This window comes from Thunnus thynnus, chromosome 22 (genome assembly GCF_963924715.1).
Source record: "Thunnus thynnus chromosome 22, fThuThy2.1, whole genome shotgun sequence".
Taxonomy (NCBI): domain Eukaryota; kingdom Metazoa; phylum Chordata; class Actinopteri; order Scombriformes; family Scombridae; genus Thunnus; species Thunnus thynnus.
The window spans coordinates 17,397,960-17,415,825 of record NC_089538.1 but is presented as its reverse complement, the minus strand read 5'-3'; the positions used below and the strand labels follow the sequence as shown (position 1 = coordinate 17,415,825).

At 35.6% G+C, this 17,866-nt stretch overlaps 2 protein-coding genes and 1 long non-coding RNA gene across 5 annotated transcripts in view; all 3 read right to left on the bottom strand.

The window, feature by feature from the left end:
• The window catches only part of LOC137175028 (Fc receptor-like protein 5), a 137,296-nt gene that overhangs the window by 21,793 nt on the left and 97,637 nt on the right, over positions 1-17,866 (bottom strand). The gene's annotated exons all lie outside the window — the stretch shown is intronic.
• LOC137174753 (uncharacterized) lies at positions 2,078-6,971 on the bottom strand. 3 transcript variants are annotated; one of them, XM_067580213.1, is made up of 6 exons: positions 5,890-6,971; positions 5,310-5,342; positions 4,301-4,594; positions 3,740-3,994; positions 3,359-3,388; positions 2,089-3,125 (listed from the first exon to the last, which is right to left on the bottom strand). In XM_067580213.1, the coding sequence occupies exons 1-5, from the start codon at positions 5,924-5,926 to the stop codon at positions 3,369-3,371; spliced, it is 639 nt and encodes a 212-aa protein (XP_067436314.1). In that variant the 5' UTR covers positions 5,927-6,971; the 3' UTR covers positions 2,089-3,125; positions 3,359-3,368. The 3 variants fall into 3 exon arrangements, 1 of the variants encoding a protein (XP_067436314.1); XR_010925456.1 differs by having other exon boundaries at positions 2,078-3,119; positions 3,359-3,994; XR_010925455.1 differs by having other exon boundaries at positions 2,080-3,125; positions 3,359-3,994.
• LOC137174754 (uncharacterized) lies at positions 6,972-9,633 on the bottom strand. The gene is made up of 3 exons (XR_010925457.1): positions 9,402-9,633; positions 8,886-8,918; positions 6,972-7,541 (listed from the first exon to the last, which is right to left on the bottom strand). It is a non-coding gene; the product is annotated as an uncharacterized lncRNA (long non-coding RNA).

Below are 17,866 nucleotides of genomic sequence, written 5' to 3'. Positions count from 1 at the left end.
ATGATCAAGAAAGACAATATATGAAGGTAGAACTTAGGAAGACTGGAGTTCAGGAGCTCAGTGTTAAAACTTTAATAAACCAGCCAAGTGGGTGGAGCGGTAGAGTTTTCTTTGAGTTTATTAGACAGACAGGATTAATATGTAGGATTTAATCTCTTTTCCACACTGCAGAGCAAAAGGTGGCAGTAATGCACCTAATACGCTGGTTGCCAACTGCTGTTATAAATCAAAAAGATCCGGCCCCCCCAAACAGAGTGGTACATCCTGTCAGCCGAGGTGTTTCCTACCTGTGCAGCAGAACATACCGAGCCCCGGTTGTTATTCAGGTTAAAGTGGGAAGAAGCAGCTGGTCTGACGGTCAGCTGAGTGAAGTGGAGCTTGCAGAGGAAACACTTGGACAGTCAGGGAGAGCTTTAGAGCTTTAGAGCTTTTATCAGCCGATATGGATGACGTGCCGATAATATCGTGCATCCCTAACCTGTACTCATTTTTCATTTCCTAGACTTTGGGTGGACTATGGGATGCAAACTTGAAGTGTACTTAGCAACTAAAGTCTGAGTAGAAACAAAACAAGCCTCTGCATATCAGCATGACAAAAATAAACCAGCTCACCAGTTCCTCTTTACACATCATGTGTTGCTTTGATAGTAAAACATACTTGATGCTTTGGATTAAACTGTTGTCGTCACATTTACACCAATAAGCAGAAAAGAAGAGATGTCTGATACTGTGGAGGATGTGCAATCAGATTTTTTTAGGTGGCAGAAATTAAAACTATTGTAAATATTTTCAGGGGAAGCAGAAATTGAGTCAAGTGCAATGCATATGAATATAATATAGCAATTACAAAATGTTTTTTTAACTGACTGTCTTTGAATACAACTATAACTGGTGGTGACATGAGGAAGTGGACCGTCAATATGTATTTCTTAATCTGAAACATCATACAACAGAGAGTCAGAGGTGTGAGCTTGTGAAAATCTGACATTAAAGTTCTCATTGTGTTTTACATCTTGAACACTTCCTATCACCTCAGTCTGCTATCTGCTGTCAACCAGGTGTGAAATACGTCATCTGGCTGACAAGATACATTCGGCTTTAACTTGTAAAAGCTCCATTATAAGTGGCCTAGACAAACTCCACTCAGACCTACCTCTAACAAAATGATCTAAAATGATTTAAATATAATTGGTTATAAATTAATACATGGAAACATGTCTTATACTGTTTGTGCTGAACTTGCACAGTCTGTGCTGAACTTTCATGCAAGGTGCAAACCATCACCTTGGAAATAGACAAACTGGTAGAGAACCTGAGGCCCACGAAAAAGCTGTGGTTTCCTGCACCACCCGTATATGCTTAACCTCAGCGGTTAAGGGGTTGAAAATGTAGAAGTATCTTACATTCTAGAGTTCTATGCATTGTGTTGTGATTGACAAACAAAGAAGTATCATTGTATCGTGCAATGCAAGTAAATGTTAGCCAATAGCTTGTTGATGTTTTGGTGAATGACCATATATGGATACTGAAATGTAAGAAGCCAGAGATGTATTGATATAAAGGTGAAGGCCAGGACGGCTTTGAGAGAGCTGGTCCTTTTGACAGTCCTTTTGCCTTTTTGTCTTGTTTTCCTCTAAGGCCTTTTGAACTCCTTTAAATTCTAGAGAGGATTTTTTTCCTAGAGAGGACAGGCCGGATATACAGCACACATCACATAACAAATAATCACATCGAATAATGTGGCAGCAATAAATAATGAAGGCCAACATCAAATAATGAAATTGCGACATCTAATGGTGAAAGCTGGACATAGACCTTCAAATAAAAAGATGTTTTTATGACTACAGTATTCTACCTCTGTATTCATTACTTAACGAGAGACTCTTCATTGTTTGATCTTTCTATTCATAATAGTTGGCTTTTCATTAATTGCAATTCGTAATTGTTAATTGATGTTCAGATTTTCATTATATATTGATATTTATTATTTGATGTTTGGCTCTTTAATAATATGATAGCAAGCATTTATAAGTGAGAAAGTGTGTGTGAAAGTGAAGAGGACAATTTATTATTGATTTTTGTTAGATTTACTTTAAAAAAAGAATAAGAATACTGATAATTCCCAGATTTTTTTTTTACAGAAAATATAAACATATAAACATTGAGCTCCAACAAAAGTTTATCTTCTTAAACAGAACTCAATAATGTTTAGACACATTTTAAAGAAAACAGATACCAAAATACCAAAAAAAAATTTTTTTTAAAGTATAAAACAAATGCATATAGTGATGCATGCGCCAGTGTAAATACTGCATAAATGTCCATATCTCCATTCTGGTTTTCATAGAATACTTTATAACATTCTTCTTTCAGCTGTTGTGTTCATGTCTTTACATAGTGCACTTTATGACAATTTTCTACACTCTTTGCAATATTTGCAATAATGTAGTATACTTTTATGACCTGTTGCTCGGTCAAGTCAGGATCGCTGTTTTTTGCATAATACTGTGCTGTGCAATACTGTAACTTATATGTAACTTAAATACTTGTGATTTAAAATTTTAACTTAATTTAACTTTTTTCGTGAAGGGTGGACTAGCAAAGTAAGAATTTCATTGTATGGTGTAACTGCCTGCGTTTACTGTGCACATGATAATAAACTTCTTGAATCTTGAATCTTTGGCTTCTCCACATCTTGTTTGTCCTGTTGATGGTGTTGTGACTTCAGACTTTTTGGTTTTTGCAATACACTGTACACAGTGTTTCAATCTGTCTGGTGTGCTCTGCCTCATCCAGAGTGACAGTCTGTGAAGCCGTTGCCTCTTGTATCTTCTTGTATCCTTTCGTATTCTCACCGTTGTCACTCTTGCCCAGAGAGGCCGTCACAGTTGGTGCCTGTAAAAGCCTGTGAACAGTATCTACTTCGTGACTTTGCCTGGACCCCAATTCCTACCCTAGGCTGATGGTTTGGTTGTTGGTCTTGCTGGCACATGTGGCTCATCTTCATTTTCATAGGTGACATCAGCTTGACTTGAAGAGGTAGAGACCCTGGGCCTTGGTAGAGACTCTTGTGGCTGCATCTCCACTGGCTGGATTTGCATCAACTCTGCGTTAGATGTCTGTGTCTGTAAATAATCCAGCAAAATATGTTTTAGTCTTTTAACAACCTTTATCATACTCTGACAAGACACCTCCTAGCATTAAAGTAAAACTCAATTTCACATCCTTGTCTCTTGAAAGATCTCTAGAAACACATCACCCTGTCATCAAATAATCATCATCAAATCCTTCCATATTTACATCCCAAAAGTTCCATCAAAAAGATCAATTTAAATATTTTTTGGTAAATGCAGCTTACCTGATGGTGATTATTTTCTGTTGAACAACACTTCTTAGCCATGAAGATAATAAATGTACAGAGGATTATAAACACTGCAATAACTATCACCCTTACAAGGAGTGGTTGTGATGCTTCTTTGTGTTCAGGATTAGATTTACTGAAGCTTGAAAAGACAGAAAAACATTTTTAGCAGAAAGGTTTCCAACCAAAAATAAACCATCAATTTTATTGATGGCTTACAACTGATTTATTAAATTGACAAGGTTATGTTAAAGTTACAAAGTGAAAAATAAAAGAACCATATTTTCTGGAATTAAACTTAGATGAATCTCTGTACAGTCAATTAATGAGCAACAAATCAACAAAACAGGCTACTAAGAACAACCATGTCATACTTACACGTTGCCTCTACGCTTTCAGAAACATTGTTCGTGCTGACATGGTTGTTGCCACTGCAGACAATAGTTCTGTATTCAATGGAGATGGATATGTTGACCCTGCTGAGTGATCTCTGAGATGTTCTGCAACCGTCCTCATCACAGACAGACCACAACCAGTCTTCCTGGATGGAGCAGTTGACTGTGATGGTGCAGAGTCTAGCAGACAGGTTGGAGTGCAGCACTGACATCCTGATCACAGGTCTGGGAACAGCATCTGCAACACCCAGCCAGCAGATAAATAAACTGGTCATTAGATGATTTAATGGCACCCTCCATTGGCTGCCAGTAAGAAAAAACACCACAATATATTGAGTATACTTAGCATGTCTTACATTTAATATGTGAGATACAAGAAAATTAATAACAAGTTGCAATGAGAAAAAAACAATTTTTGCATTTTCATGATGTCAAGATAATGAGATTATTTTATGCTTATTGTCATGAAATGTGTGAGAATCTACCAAATTCAGAAATGTATGAATGCATAAAGCAGATCCAGTAAGTACTGCGTAGAACTTACCTTGAACAATGACTTTGTGAGACTCAGTGATAAAAGTATAGTCAGAGTCATAGAATGAGACTTGATAGGTGCCACTGTTTGTCTCATTCAGATCACGCACACACAAGGTTAGGCTCTTAGGTTCATAATCCACTTTTTCTGTGTAGTTGGGGTTGATGAAGTCAGGAGAAGCAATCACTTTTCCAGCAAATATCCACTGACCACATCGATATGGAGGTGGTTTTTTAACATGAAGACATATTGAGCTGTTTTTCAGGCGGTAATGAATCATTGATGGGTCCGCTGCCATAGTACCTGATAGGAAACATCACAGTACAAAATAAGTTCTAGCACTTTACAAAAGTTAGCTTACAATATCCTGATATACTGTAAGTGTGATAGGCCTGAATGCAAAATTAAATTTAGCTTTTAATCATTTGTACGGCAGGGTGTCTGGTGTTTGACCTGTGACCCCTGAGAGGTTAGACCATGGTATCAACCTGTTCATGTTCATGTTACTGGACTGCGTTGGGCCCCTTACTGCTCTGCTTCAGCGGCTGGGATTATAGAGGAGTAGAAGGGTACTCAGTAACTTTACAGCAACAGCAAACTCAACAATAGTGGAGCAAATATACTCAAATGACAAAAATGACTCTCAGTCTTTGAGGTCTGTTCAATAAAAAATCTAAAAATCCCACCAATTTAAAATCTGTATATTGATTTTTAAAACAAATACTGTAATAAGCAGACAGCCTTTAGATGTTATAAATAAAACTGAGCATCAAGAAGCATTTTCACTCTTGTCTTAATTAAGCTTAATGATATGATGTCACTTCTAAATATAATAGTTTTAAAGCGTGCCATGAGGATTCAAAATTAAGATGGATTAAGAGCAAGTTGTAGTCACACTTACTGTAAAAATAAATGACATGCCCACTAAACAAGTAACAAACACAGCAATATAATACAGTGGGTGATAAATAAGAGATAAACATGTATGTATAATACATAAACAAAAATATCTGGTCACCTTCAAAGTGTCCGTAGAAGAGTGTATCCGGCACTAAAATAAAGATTGAAACTTCATCAGACATAATGACATTGAAGAAAGTCAAAATCACACACACAAAAAACAAACAAAACAAAACAAACAAACAAAAAACAGATGGAGTTGCAGCATTGGTAACTATTGTTTAATAGATTAACACATTTCTGTGACAATATACTGTAAGTTAGTAAATAGGGAGGAAACAGATAAAAGGAAAAAAAACTCTTGAAATGAAATATGTTAAATAAAATAAGAAAATCATGAAATTCAAAACTCATATACATAATACCCTAAACAATTTACAAGCCTTGTGCAGTATAGTATTTATGCAAAAAACAATCATCTGGCAGTAAATTTAATATAGTCCTCCAATCTAAACTGAGCCAAGTCACCAAACAACATCTGGCCTATAAAACAACCCTGTAGTTAAAAACCATAAGCGTGCTCTGTTCAAGCTCTCAGAGAAACTGGTTCAACCAGTGATACTCTGTAATTCTGACTATTCAGGAACATGTTCTTTAATCTGTGACATGCAAACAGAGAAAGTCAGTAATGTACTTACAGAATAATCCCAGCACACAGATCAAAGTGTACCTCATCCTCACATCCAGCACTGACACTCTGTCACTCAGCTGCTCTGAGTCTGACAAATGTTTCTACTTTACTTTAATAATAATGCAACAGAAAGAGAAAGAGAGAAGTTACATTTCGGGTAAATGAAAGATGAGATGAGACTTTCTCCAACTTCTTTAGAATTCACCCTGCCTGTGTTTCCTTCCCTTGTATGCAAACCACAGAGAACTTCAACTGGTTTGATAAACGTTGACACGTGTACACTTCCTGGCCACTGCAGAAATACATCAGCTTGTGTCTTGTGCAAAGGTTTGTGCCTAGAAAATGTTACAAATAAAAAAGGTATAAACAATAAGTATTTACCGCACATGCATGAACCAAAAAATCATTGACTTTAGTCATATCACGTCATGAACATGCTTAACATTTTATTGTGTTTATTTGTGCATGTTATGCAGTATATGCCCACTGCTCTTGCATCAACAGTGTCTGCATTGTGATGAGGTAGGTGTTGTGTGTGTAAATACATAAATACACATGTATAATTCTACTGTGTAGGCGTAAACAGTACATCCTGTATGTAAATGCAAAGTAAAGTTTTAATGAATTTAGCACTTTTTATTGCTTTATTATAGAGGGGATGTCAAAAAGTCTGGGCTGGGGACAAGCCCAAAGCAGTGAAATTCTTGCACATTTGAATTTTCAACACACTGAAAAAGTATTAAAATGTCATCATTGAGACACAGTTATTTTTTTAATTGCTACTACAACCTAACCTTAACAAATACAATAATTGTTTTTTCTAAAAAAACATTTTTTTCTTGAAAATCTACCCTGGGGACAGAAAAACTCCCTTAATTGAAGAATCACCCATATGTGTGTGTGTGTTTAATAGCCTGAATATTGAATTTGATATAAACTTTGGTCAGAACTTTGGTGGTAGATTTGTGTCTGTCTGGTCATTTTATGAAGAAGTCCTGAATTACAAATGTGTTGCCTTCTTATCACTCCAAAGAGCAACAGCAGTTGTAATGATATTATAGCTAAAAAACAAGAAAGCAAATGAAAAAACTCATCTTAACACATCAATGAGTAAAATGTTGAATATCCATTTTTCAGTTACAGCAAACAAATTCTGTATTCTATCAGTCTCATTATTCAGAAACAGTATAATTACATCATTTCTATTATTTGACATTTACAGTATGAATAAACCAACTAAGTTCAAAGTCAATCAACATTTGAACTCAACACATCCATCTATGGTCTGAATTTCTGCTTCTCCCCCCAAAATCTTGAGTTGTTGAAATAAACCTCCAACAGCAGACTGTTGCTGTCTACCTACTGACCTTTGTCATGGTTGGCTTGACCGTTATTATGGTGGTTAATCTGAGTCTACATCACATATTCAAACAGAAACACTGACAGAATTGAAAATCGTGCAGGTGAAATTGATGTTTCCATCCTCTGGCTGGATACTGTACTGCAGCCGGGAGCCGCTACTGGTTTGGTTCATCATGGTCCAGTTGTAGGAGACCTTTCTGTCAGAGGCTGCACTGCACTCCAGCACAACTGTACAGGATTCATTCAAAGCATGCCAGGTGGAATTTACAGTCAGGATAGGCTGCTTCATTATGATCTCTAATTAGGCAGTAGAGAGAGAGAAAATAAGATAATGAGAATAATATTAAGAATTTTGCAAATCCATTAAACATGTACATATAAAACACCAGCAAATGCATGTATAGCGGAATTTGTTCGACAGAACATTAGTGACCCCCATTAAATGCAGTTTACCTGGAAAACCTAAGTTTTTGACCTCTATGTGCTCCCAAAGCTCCCAAAAATCACAAATCTGAATAAACAAAATGATCAGGAGTTGCTCAAAGAAGTATTTTGAGCCTTAGATCAAAGATGCTAAAGATGCTAAAGACATCAGAATGTTATCTGGCCACAAAAGGAAATGATCAATCAGCACAATATATTTATTTTGTCTTAGGAAAGAAGCAAAGGCAATTCCTCACTATATACAAGTCTGGTGATAACACAGCAGAAAAGCTGTCATACCATCCCAGAGTTATGTTACAACAAATAACATTTTAGTAACATTTTAATTTATAATACAGTATTGTGATACTAAGGCTAACGAGCTTTACTTTGAGCAAACAATGTGACTTCCACTTCCATTTCTTCTACATGGATCATCAACTGGTGAGGATGCTGACTTTTTGTCTGGTACTTGCAGCTTTAGCCTCAATATTTTAGCATGATATCCAGTATGTAACCATCATATTGCATATTGCATATTTAAGACTATTTTACAGGCTTCTAGTTTTGAAACAAATCATAAAAACATTAAAAAGTCAGCTGAAGACAACGCATTCAACCCACTCACAGAGCTACATGAAATCTGCTAGTGACAGTCATCACTTCAGATGACAAAATACAGTCAGCAGCTAGAAATGAGATGCCTGCTTTTGTTTACTTCCTTCCTTCTTTGTCTATTTTGTACACGCATAGTCTGTTGCATGTCTGTCCGTCCTCCTCTATTGCTCTTTCTGAGGTTTCTTCCATTTTTTTCCCTTTTAAAGGGTTTTTAAGGAGTTTTTCCTTATTCGAATTGAGGGTCTAAGGCTAAAGGATGTTGTATTGCTGTACAGATTGTAAAGCCTCCTGAGGCAGATTTCTTATTTATGATATTGGGCTATACAAAAACATAGACCTGACCTGACTTCACTACCGCTCTCTCTCTCTCTGTTTCTCCTCCTCCTCCTCCTTCTCTCTCTCTCTCTCTGAGTTTGAGCGTCAAGACAGTTTGACACGCCTAATAACGCTTTTGGTGCGTGTTTGGCCATTAAAACCAATAAGTGTACTTCAAGACGCATCACACGCTTTCAGTGCGTTTGGGCCTTAAGAGTAATACAGTGGATGACAAATAAGTGATAAATATTTCAGTATAATATATAAATAAAAAGTATTGGTCACCTTCAGAGTGTCCGTAGAAGAGTGTATTCAGCGCTAAAATAAAGATTGAAACTTCATCAGACATAATCAAACTGACAGAAAGTCAAAATCACACACAAAAAAACAAAAAAACAAAAAACAAAAAACAAAAGCAAATAGAGTTTCAGCAGCGGTATTGTTTGATAAACTAAAACAGTTAAGAGAAAATTTCTTTAAAATGAAATATGTAAAATAAAATAGGTAAATCATGAAATTCAAAACCCACATACATAACAATATCTTAAACAATTTATATTTACATTGTGCAAAAATAATCATCCAGCAGTAAATTGAACACAGTCCTTCAATCTAAACTGAGCCAAGTCACCAACCAACATCTGGCCTATAAAACAACCCTGTAGTTAAAAACCATAAGCGTGCTCTGTTCAAGCTCTCAGAGAAACTGGTTCAACCAGTGATACTCTGTAATTCTGACTATTCAGGAACATGTTCTTTAATCTGTGACATGCAAACAGAGAAAGTCAGTAATGTACTTACAGAATAATCCCAGCACACAGATCAAAGTGTACCTCATCCTCACATCCAGCACTGACACTCTGTCACTCAGCTGCTCTGAGTCTGACAAATGTTTCTACTTTGCTTTAATAATAATGCAACAGAAAGAGAAAGAGAGAAGTTGCATTTCATATAAATATGAGATCTGAGTTTAGCCTGCCTGTGTTTCCTTCCCTTTTACACAAAGCTCAGACAACGTCAGTTAGTTTGACCGCAGTAAACTTTGACACGTTTACACTTCCTGGCCACTGTTGCTGCCTGCACTACTTACCTTTGTCGTGGTTGGCTTGACCGTTATTATGGTGGTTAATCTGAGTCTACATCACATATTAAAACAGAAGCCAAATGTCAGAACTCGTTTCTGAACAGCCATGTTACAAACCTCTGGTATTAGGTTATAAAGGCTGCTTTTCTGTTTACTGTCATTTATCTGTTCTCATTCCTGTGTTTATGCATTTAGTTTCCTGTGTTTTTCAGAAATTAAATGCATAAAGGGAGAACAAATGTAGCCTGGTTAAAAATATGCATGTATAAATAGTTGTCTGTGATAGAGAAATAGATCAATAGAATTTGTTAAAAGAGTATGGTTAAAATTCATATTTCTCATTGTGTTGAAAAAGGTCAAGTTCATGAGTAAACATGTTAAGGATGTTAAAAATGCATGCATGTCTTTTATTTTATTTCTTTTGATAAGAAGCTGCTTATTTAATAGAGTGGTATCTTTCTAGAGAGGTGAATATGGTCAAATAGGTTTGTGTGTGTTACTTGGCTGACGTGTGTGTGTACGCAGACACGGGGAGTGAGAGAGAAGGAGAAGAGAGACTGGAGGAGCGGAGAAGAAAGCAGTTTTTCTGATGGATATCCGAAGTTGTGCAGGAAAAAGTAAAGATGTACCTGAGTCTTAGATTGTCAGCTCGATAATCTGTAAGAGGACATGTTTTTGGGAGTAACAGATAACTTCTACCCGAAGTCTGCTGCGCTGTAGCCAACTTGAAAGAGGCTGCTCGTTAATGAAGTGAGCGGTGAGATAGCACTGTGAACGGACTGTAGGCTGCTGCTAGCTAACCCAGCTCGACAAAGTAGCTTCGTCTGGATTTATTCCAATCTGGAAACGAGAGACAACAACCAGCATAGCATAGGTTAGCATAGGTAATAATTGGTGTGTGTGTGATCACTAAAATAATTCAGCGGAAAAGTAAAAGCAAATACTTTTAAGGTGAAAAGGTAAAAAGGGAAAATTTACTGTGTGACTTGTGAAACAAAAGCAGTGAAGACTCCTGGTATTTAATTTAATATTATTTTTCATTTAATTTTGCCTTAGAATTAAAGGAGGAAATTATTACTTTTAATTTTAAATGGTTTCTGAGTGTGTTTATTATTTCAGAGGTTAAAAGCTATATAGCCTTTATACTCTATACCAATTTATATTAGATTGTGGTATTTTATTGTGTTAAAGGGCTAGCATACTCAATTGTTTGTTACACTATGGTCTCAAAATAAGTTATATTCAAGAGGTAGGCTATAGGACCCAAGCTAAAAACATTAAATTAAGATAATATAACAAAGGAAATTAGGATAAAGAACTCAGGGCTCCATCTACATAATATAGAGGGTAGACGGGCTACACAAATCAAAAATTAAATATATTAAAAATAAATTGTTGCACGTTTTGTACCATTGTGTTACACAGTTTACTTAACAACTAGAGCTTGAGTAGAAAAAACAAGTCACTGTTTATCAGCATGACGAAAACAAACCAACAGTTTCTCTCTACACATAAATATGTGTTGCATTGATAGCAACACGTACTTGAGGTGTGGTTGTCACATTCACACCAGAGCTGATGTGTCAATACACGGAAAAGAAGAGGTGTCTGATACTGTGCAGGATGTGCAATCATATTTTTTAGACAGTAGAAACTAAAACAAGTGAAAATATTTTGGGAGGTAGTAGAAATTGAGTCAAGTGCAATGCATATGAATATAATATAGCAATTACAAAATGTTTTTTTAACTGACTGTATTTGAATACAACTATAACTGGTGGTGACATGAGGAAGTGGACAGTCAATATTTATTTCTCAATCTGAAACATCATATAACAGAAAGTCAGAGGTGTGAGCTTGTGAAAATCTGACATTAAAGTTCTCACTGTGTTTTACATCTTGAACTCTCCCTATCACCTCAGTCTGCCATCTGCTGTCAACCAGGTGTAAAACATGTCATCTGGCTGACAGCGTAAATTTCAATCAGGAGAGACAAGTGAATGCAGCAAAAATAATTGTTTATTATACAGATGATATTGAAGATTAAGTATTGACCAGAGTTTTTGGTGCTTAGACTCTACAGGGAGCAGCAGCAAGATAAATCCCTCCATGGAGTCCAGACACTGGTGATGGTGGCTGATGACTTCTGCTGAGGCTGATAAGGCTGATGAGGTTGATGAGGAGATGCACTGATGAATCTGCGAAGACTGGGCGGTGATGGGGATGTGGTGGGGCGTGCAAAACGACAGCATAAAAGCATTGAGGTAGAGAAGGAGAAAACATATTTTAAAAGACAGCCGCATCATGATAGGCTGACAAATAAAGGTGTGTCACCGTGCTATTGGTCAGATGTGATCAGGTGATGTGAACAACTGATGTCTTAATTGACACCTATGCCTTAGGGATAAGAATGACAGATGGTTTGGAAAATAATACTAATGACCTGAGCATGCAAAAGATAGTCTTCCTGACTGAACTTTCACTAAGCTTCATTTGGCTTTAACTAAAGACTTTATTTCCTCATTTTCATCGGTCGGTCAAGAGTCTCCCCTGCAGGACTCCTGCTCTGTAGGCACTGAGTGGAGCCTTTGATGGCAGGTTTGATGACAGGTCGAGCACACAGCACACATCAAATAACAAATCATCACATCGAACAATGAATGTGGCAGCAATAAATAATGAAGGCCCACATCAAATAATGAAATAGTGACATCTAGTGGTGAAAACTAGAAATAGACCTTCAAAAAAAATTGAGTTGTATTAAATTTGTGTGGAGGTTCATTTTTTTCATATTTAATGACTATTCTCCCTCTGTATTCATTATTTAATGGGAGACTCTTCATTGTTTGACCTTTCTATTAATAACAGTTGACATTAATTTCAACTTGCATTTCTTGTTTGATGTTTAGCTTTTCATTATTAGATATGGATCAGTAGTGCACCACTCTCCTCTCTACTTCCTCAACTCTCTCTGGCGTCTGCCCTCTGATCAGCTCATATTAGGAAAGACATGTGGACTCACACCTTTGGTAGTGTGCAATTAGATGGCAACAATTCTTGAAATCAGGAGGCCCCAGGCAAAAGCTAAATGTTTTTCCAAAGTTTGTATACTTTTTTCCCCCCTGTATGTTCCTATAGCTTCAAAATAGTAACCTCTAGTTCACTCAATTACATAAGTATATAAAGTATATATTATATAAATATAAAAAGCAATTAAAAACATCACTGACTGTTTACTGCTGAAAAAATGTTTATTGATGACTAAAGAAAATAAGCACATACATCACAGGTAAATTCATTTGTAAATAGACAGGAAAACCTTCATGTATAATAATAGCAAAAGTTACATATTCCTGTAGAGCCCCAGATTAAAAATACAGACCTGGAAATGTGCTTCAAAGCTAAAACCTGTAATGTTTTTAATGAATACACACAGTTGTTCACTACAAATTAAAATTAGCACATATAGTTGGAGAAGCTCTTATTACAAAATGTTGGCTGTCATCAGTTCACATTTATCCTAAAAAATTCCAACTAAGAGATATTATATTTGCATTTCTGTGACCTCTTACTAGTCAATCAGACTTTACTATGCTGAACATAGTTTAATATGATGAGGTTAGATATAACAATACAATACAGTAGATATTACTTAGCTATAGATTGAGAGAGACAACATGTGAGGTTACAGAATTCAGCTTTCAGTCACTTATTGTAGTGTTTTAAAGGGCCATTTTACTAAATTTCCTACAGTGTCCTACTCCCTCTCTCTGCTGTCTGATGTTCACCCCATAATGTAAAACAGGGATCAGCTTTGTTTACAGTTGTTCACATTTTGAGATGTTTTTTTATATCAAAGAAATATACCTGATGGTTCATCACCCAACAGAATCAAGGGGCATAAATCAATCTGCATAAGAACATAAGAATCTCCAAACTTCCCGGTTCAAAGTTTTTGTTCCCCTCTCAGCTACTATATGACCAAATTAAGAAGGAAGATTATAAAACAGACATTAACATACATACACTTAAAAAATATATATTAAAAACAATACTGACCGCTTACTGTTCAATAAAAAAATATATATTGATGCATGAAATGGTTAATCAAGCTTTTACAAAAAATACTAAATTCATCCAGTTGAAAATAAAATATCTATCAATCCATTCTTTAAAGGACAGGGAAACTTGTACAACATGTTTAACAGGATGTTGTTTGATAGCAGATCATCACATATAATCATCAAAGCTGTTTCATCAAAAACTGAAGAAGAGGCTGACTGACTAAAGCTGCACTAATGTACTAACTGTACAAAATACTGAGCACATTTGATATTTAGATATCAGAGGTATACAATTGCACACAAAACTACAAATAAACTACACAATGATGTAGTTCTTCATGTTGTCATCCATTCCTTTGGTTTTGTTGATACAGATCTCTCTACATACCTGGAAGAAAACCAAAAAAAAAAGAGGTACAGTGTTACATATAGAGGACATTTTGCTCCCATTTATTTATTTATTTATTGTATAATTCTACTGTGTAGGCGTAAACAGTACATCCTGTATATGTGGTTGTGTGTTAAATAGCCTCTATAGTGAATTTGATATAAACTTTGGTCAGAACTTTGGTGGTAGATTTGTGTCTATCTGGTCATTTTATGAAGAAGTCCTGAATTACAAATGTGTTGCCTTCTTATCACTCCAAAGAGCAACAGCAGTTGTGATGATATTATAGCTTAGAAAACAAGAAAGCAAATGAAAAAACTCATCTTAACCCATCAATGAGTAAAAGGTTGAACATCCATTTTTCAATTACAGCAAACAAATTCTGTATTCTATCAGCCTCATTATTCAGAAACAGTATAATTAAATAATTTCTATTGTTTGACATTTACAGTATGAATAAACCAACTAAGTTCAAAGTCAATCAACATTTGAACTCAACACATCCATCTATGGTCTGAATTTCTGCTTCTCCCCAAAAAAATCTTGAGTTGTTGAAATAAACCTCCGACAGCAGACTGTTGTTGTCTACCTACTGACCTTTGTCATGGTTGGCTTGATCGTTATTATGGTGGTTAATCTGAGTCTACATCACATGTTCAAACAGAAGCCAAATGTCAGGACTCATTTCTAAAAACAGCCATGTTACAAACCTCTGGTATTAGGTTATAAAGGCTGCTTCTGTTTACTGTCATTTACCTGTTCTCATTTTTCATTTACTGGATTTTAGAACTTTAGACTTTTTGGAAATTGTTGCACATTTTGCACCATTGTATTATACAATTTACTTATCAACTACAGTCTGAGTAGAAACAAGACAAGCCTCTGCTTATCAGCATGACAAATACAAACCAACTTACCAGTTCCTCTTTACACAGAAATATGTGTTGCAGAAGAGATGTCTCATGCTGTGCAGAATGTGAGTTCACAAATGTTTTGTTTTTTTAAGTGGTAGAAACTAAATGAAGTACACATTTTTGGGAGGTAGTAGAAATTGAGTCAAGTGCAATGCATATGAATATAATATAGTAATTACAGAATGTTTTTTAACTGAGTGTCTTTGAATACAACTGTGACTGGTGGTGACATGAGGAAGTGGACAGTCAATATTTATTTCTCAATCTGAAACTTCATACAACAGAAAGTCAGAGGGGTGAGCTTGTGAAAATCTGACATTAAAGTTCTCACTGTGTTTTACATCTTGAACACTCCCTATCACCTCAGTCTGCTATCTGCTGTCAACCAGGTGTGAAACATGTCATCTGGCTGACAGGAAACATTTGGCTTTAACTAAAGACTCATTTCCTCATTTTCATCAGTCGGTCGAGAGTCTCCGCTGCAGGACTCCTGCTCTGTAGGCATTGAGTGGAGTCTTTGATGGCAGGTTTGACTGACAGGTCGGGCACACAGCACACATCAAATAACAAATCATCACATTGAACAACGAGTGTGGCAGCAATAAATAATGAAGGCCCACATCAAATAATGAAATTGTGACATCTACTGGTGAAAGCTACACATAGACCTTCAAATAAGAGATAAAAATATTGACCATTCCACCTCTGTACTAATTATTTGATGGGTTACTGTTAATTGTTTGACCTTTCTATTCATAAGAGTCGACATTAATTGCAATGTGCATTTGTTATTTGATGTTTAGCTTTTCATTATTAGATATGGGTCAGTAGTGAACCACTCTCCTCTCTACTTCCTCAACTCTCTCTGGCATCTGCCCTCTTATCAGCTCACATTAGGAAGGACATGTGGACTCACACCTTTGGTAGTATGCAATTAGGTGACAACACTAGTTCACTCAATTATATAAATGTATAAAGTATATATTATGTAAATATAAAAAGCATTTAGAAACACCACTGACTGTTTACTGCAGAAAAAAAGTTTATTGATGTCTAACAAAAATAAAGCACATACAGCACCAGTAAATTCATTTGTAAATAGACAAGAAAACTTTCCAGTATAATAACAGCAAAAGTTACATGTAATAGTTTATAGCAGTTCATTACATATACAAAAGTAATTGTTGACGTCCATCCTGGAGCTTTTTCATCTAACACTGAAAAATATATTGACTTTAAAGCTGCAGTACCACCTGGGTAATGTCGTTTAAACATTTCAAACTGATACCTCCTGCTGCTTTTTGAATCAGCCTGCAATCAAAGTTTTTAAAATAACTGTAAAAATAATGATAATAATGATACAGTGTTTAAATACTAAATGGGAATAAACCTCAGTAGTCTTGTACTTTCAAGCTAAAAGGGAGAGTATTAAATCCACATATGTAATTATTTTATATCATCTGCTATTAAATTATCTGTACAAAACATTGAGCATCGCTGATATTTGGATAGCAGAGTTGCACACAATGGTTATATAAAATGCTGTTAACCATATTTATTTGGCCTTGTCCATACAGCTGTCTTCACTGACCTGAAAAACACAAAAAACAGACATATAGGGTTATTCAAGATGTAAAATATGCTTTCAACATGCTATCATGACATATAAACCATTTAATTATCAGAAGAATTAATCACTACGGTCTGCACATAACATGGCAGAATTATTACCAAGAGCTGTTCCTGGTTTAACTTCAGAATAAACACCTTCATCAGTTGCTGCAGGAGTTGATTTTCCTATAAATGGAGAGAAGATTAGTTAAAAACATTTGCCAGTAATGTCATCATTTACAATGATAATGCACTGAAGGGTTGTCAGGGTTAATGTCTCCACTGATAATAAAAGAATAACAGTATTGTAATGCTCACAGTGCTCAAAGCAGTTAAACAGCAGAGTATTATGGCTTTAACAGGATTTAGTAAACATACTGATACTGAATATACATACTGATGTATAAATACTGTTCTTCAGTACTGCAAACACACATAATGTAAAATAAACATACATTCCAACACAATATATTCAATGAAAAAATAATAATTACAAACACCCACAATTTTGCAAACACTGAGCACATTACATACATTACACTGTGTCCAAAACCAACATGATGGTTGGTGTAGACTTTACATACCTTTGTGTTTCTTGGCTTTGCCTTTATTGTGATAGTTAACCTGGGCATACGTTAGATTATCATCTAAAACAGAAACCAGATGTCAGGATTTGTTTGTTCAGCAGACATATACAGCTGGATGGATGAATGGATGGATTGACAGGTAGAATGAAAATAAAAGAAATTTGGGATCCTTGTTTTCTTTTTTAGTAGCAGAATTTAAAATGTATAAAAGGAAAATCAAAATCCACACAAATCAGTTGTTGTAACTGAAACTTCAGTTTATGTGTATTTTGTTTGTTTTTTGAGAAATTTCTCATCATTTTAAAGTCTAAAGGCTCCTTTATGTGAGCAGGATTTGACAATATCTGCCTCAAGCAGCTCCCAGTGGCAGTAGTACCAGAGGTGGCTTAGATTTTTTGAACTGCATGCTGACCCATAATTACATACAGTGTAATTAACAAATAATTATATATGACAAATTTTCAACAAATACATACAGGAGGGACATCCTATCTTCACATCAGCGTAAACAGAGCTCTCCACTGTTTCATGACGCTTCCCTGTTAAGATGATCAAAGAAATGCATGAAAATAATTAATGTATCTTTTCTTTTTGTTTAGTCTGCTGGCAGACAAAAAC

What these genes read in the sequence shown, in the direction of transcription:
- LOC137174753 (XM_067580213.1), bottom strand. Translation starts at nt 5,926, where the DNA reads ATGAGGTACACTTTGATCTGTGTGCTGGGATTATTCT. An exon ending in CTGTGTGCTGGGATTATTCT is followed by an intron (nt 5,343 to 5,889) that starts GTAAGTACATTA and finishes TCTTTATTTTAG; the next exon opens with TGCCGGATACACTCTTCTAC. An exon ending in CTTCTACGGACACTTTGAAG is followed by an intron (nt 4,595 to 5,309) that starts GTGACCAGATAT and finishes GTTTCCTATCAG; the next exon opens with GTACTATGGCAGCGGACCCA.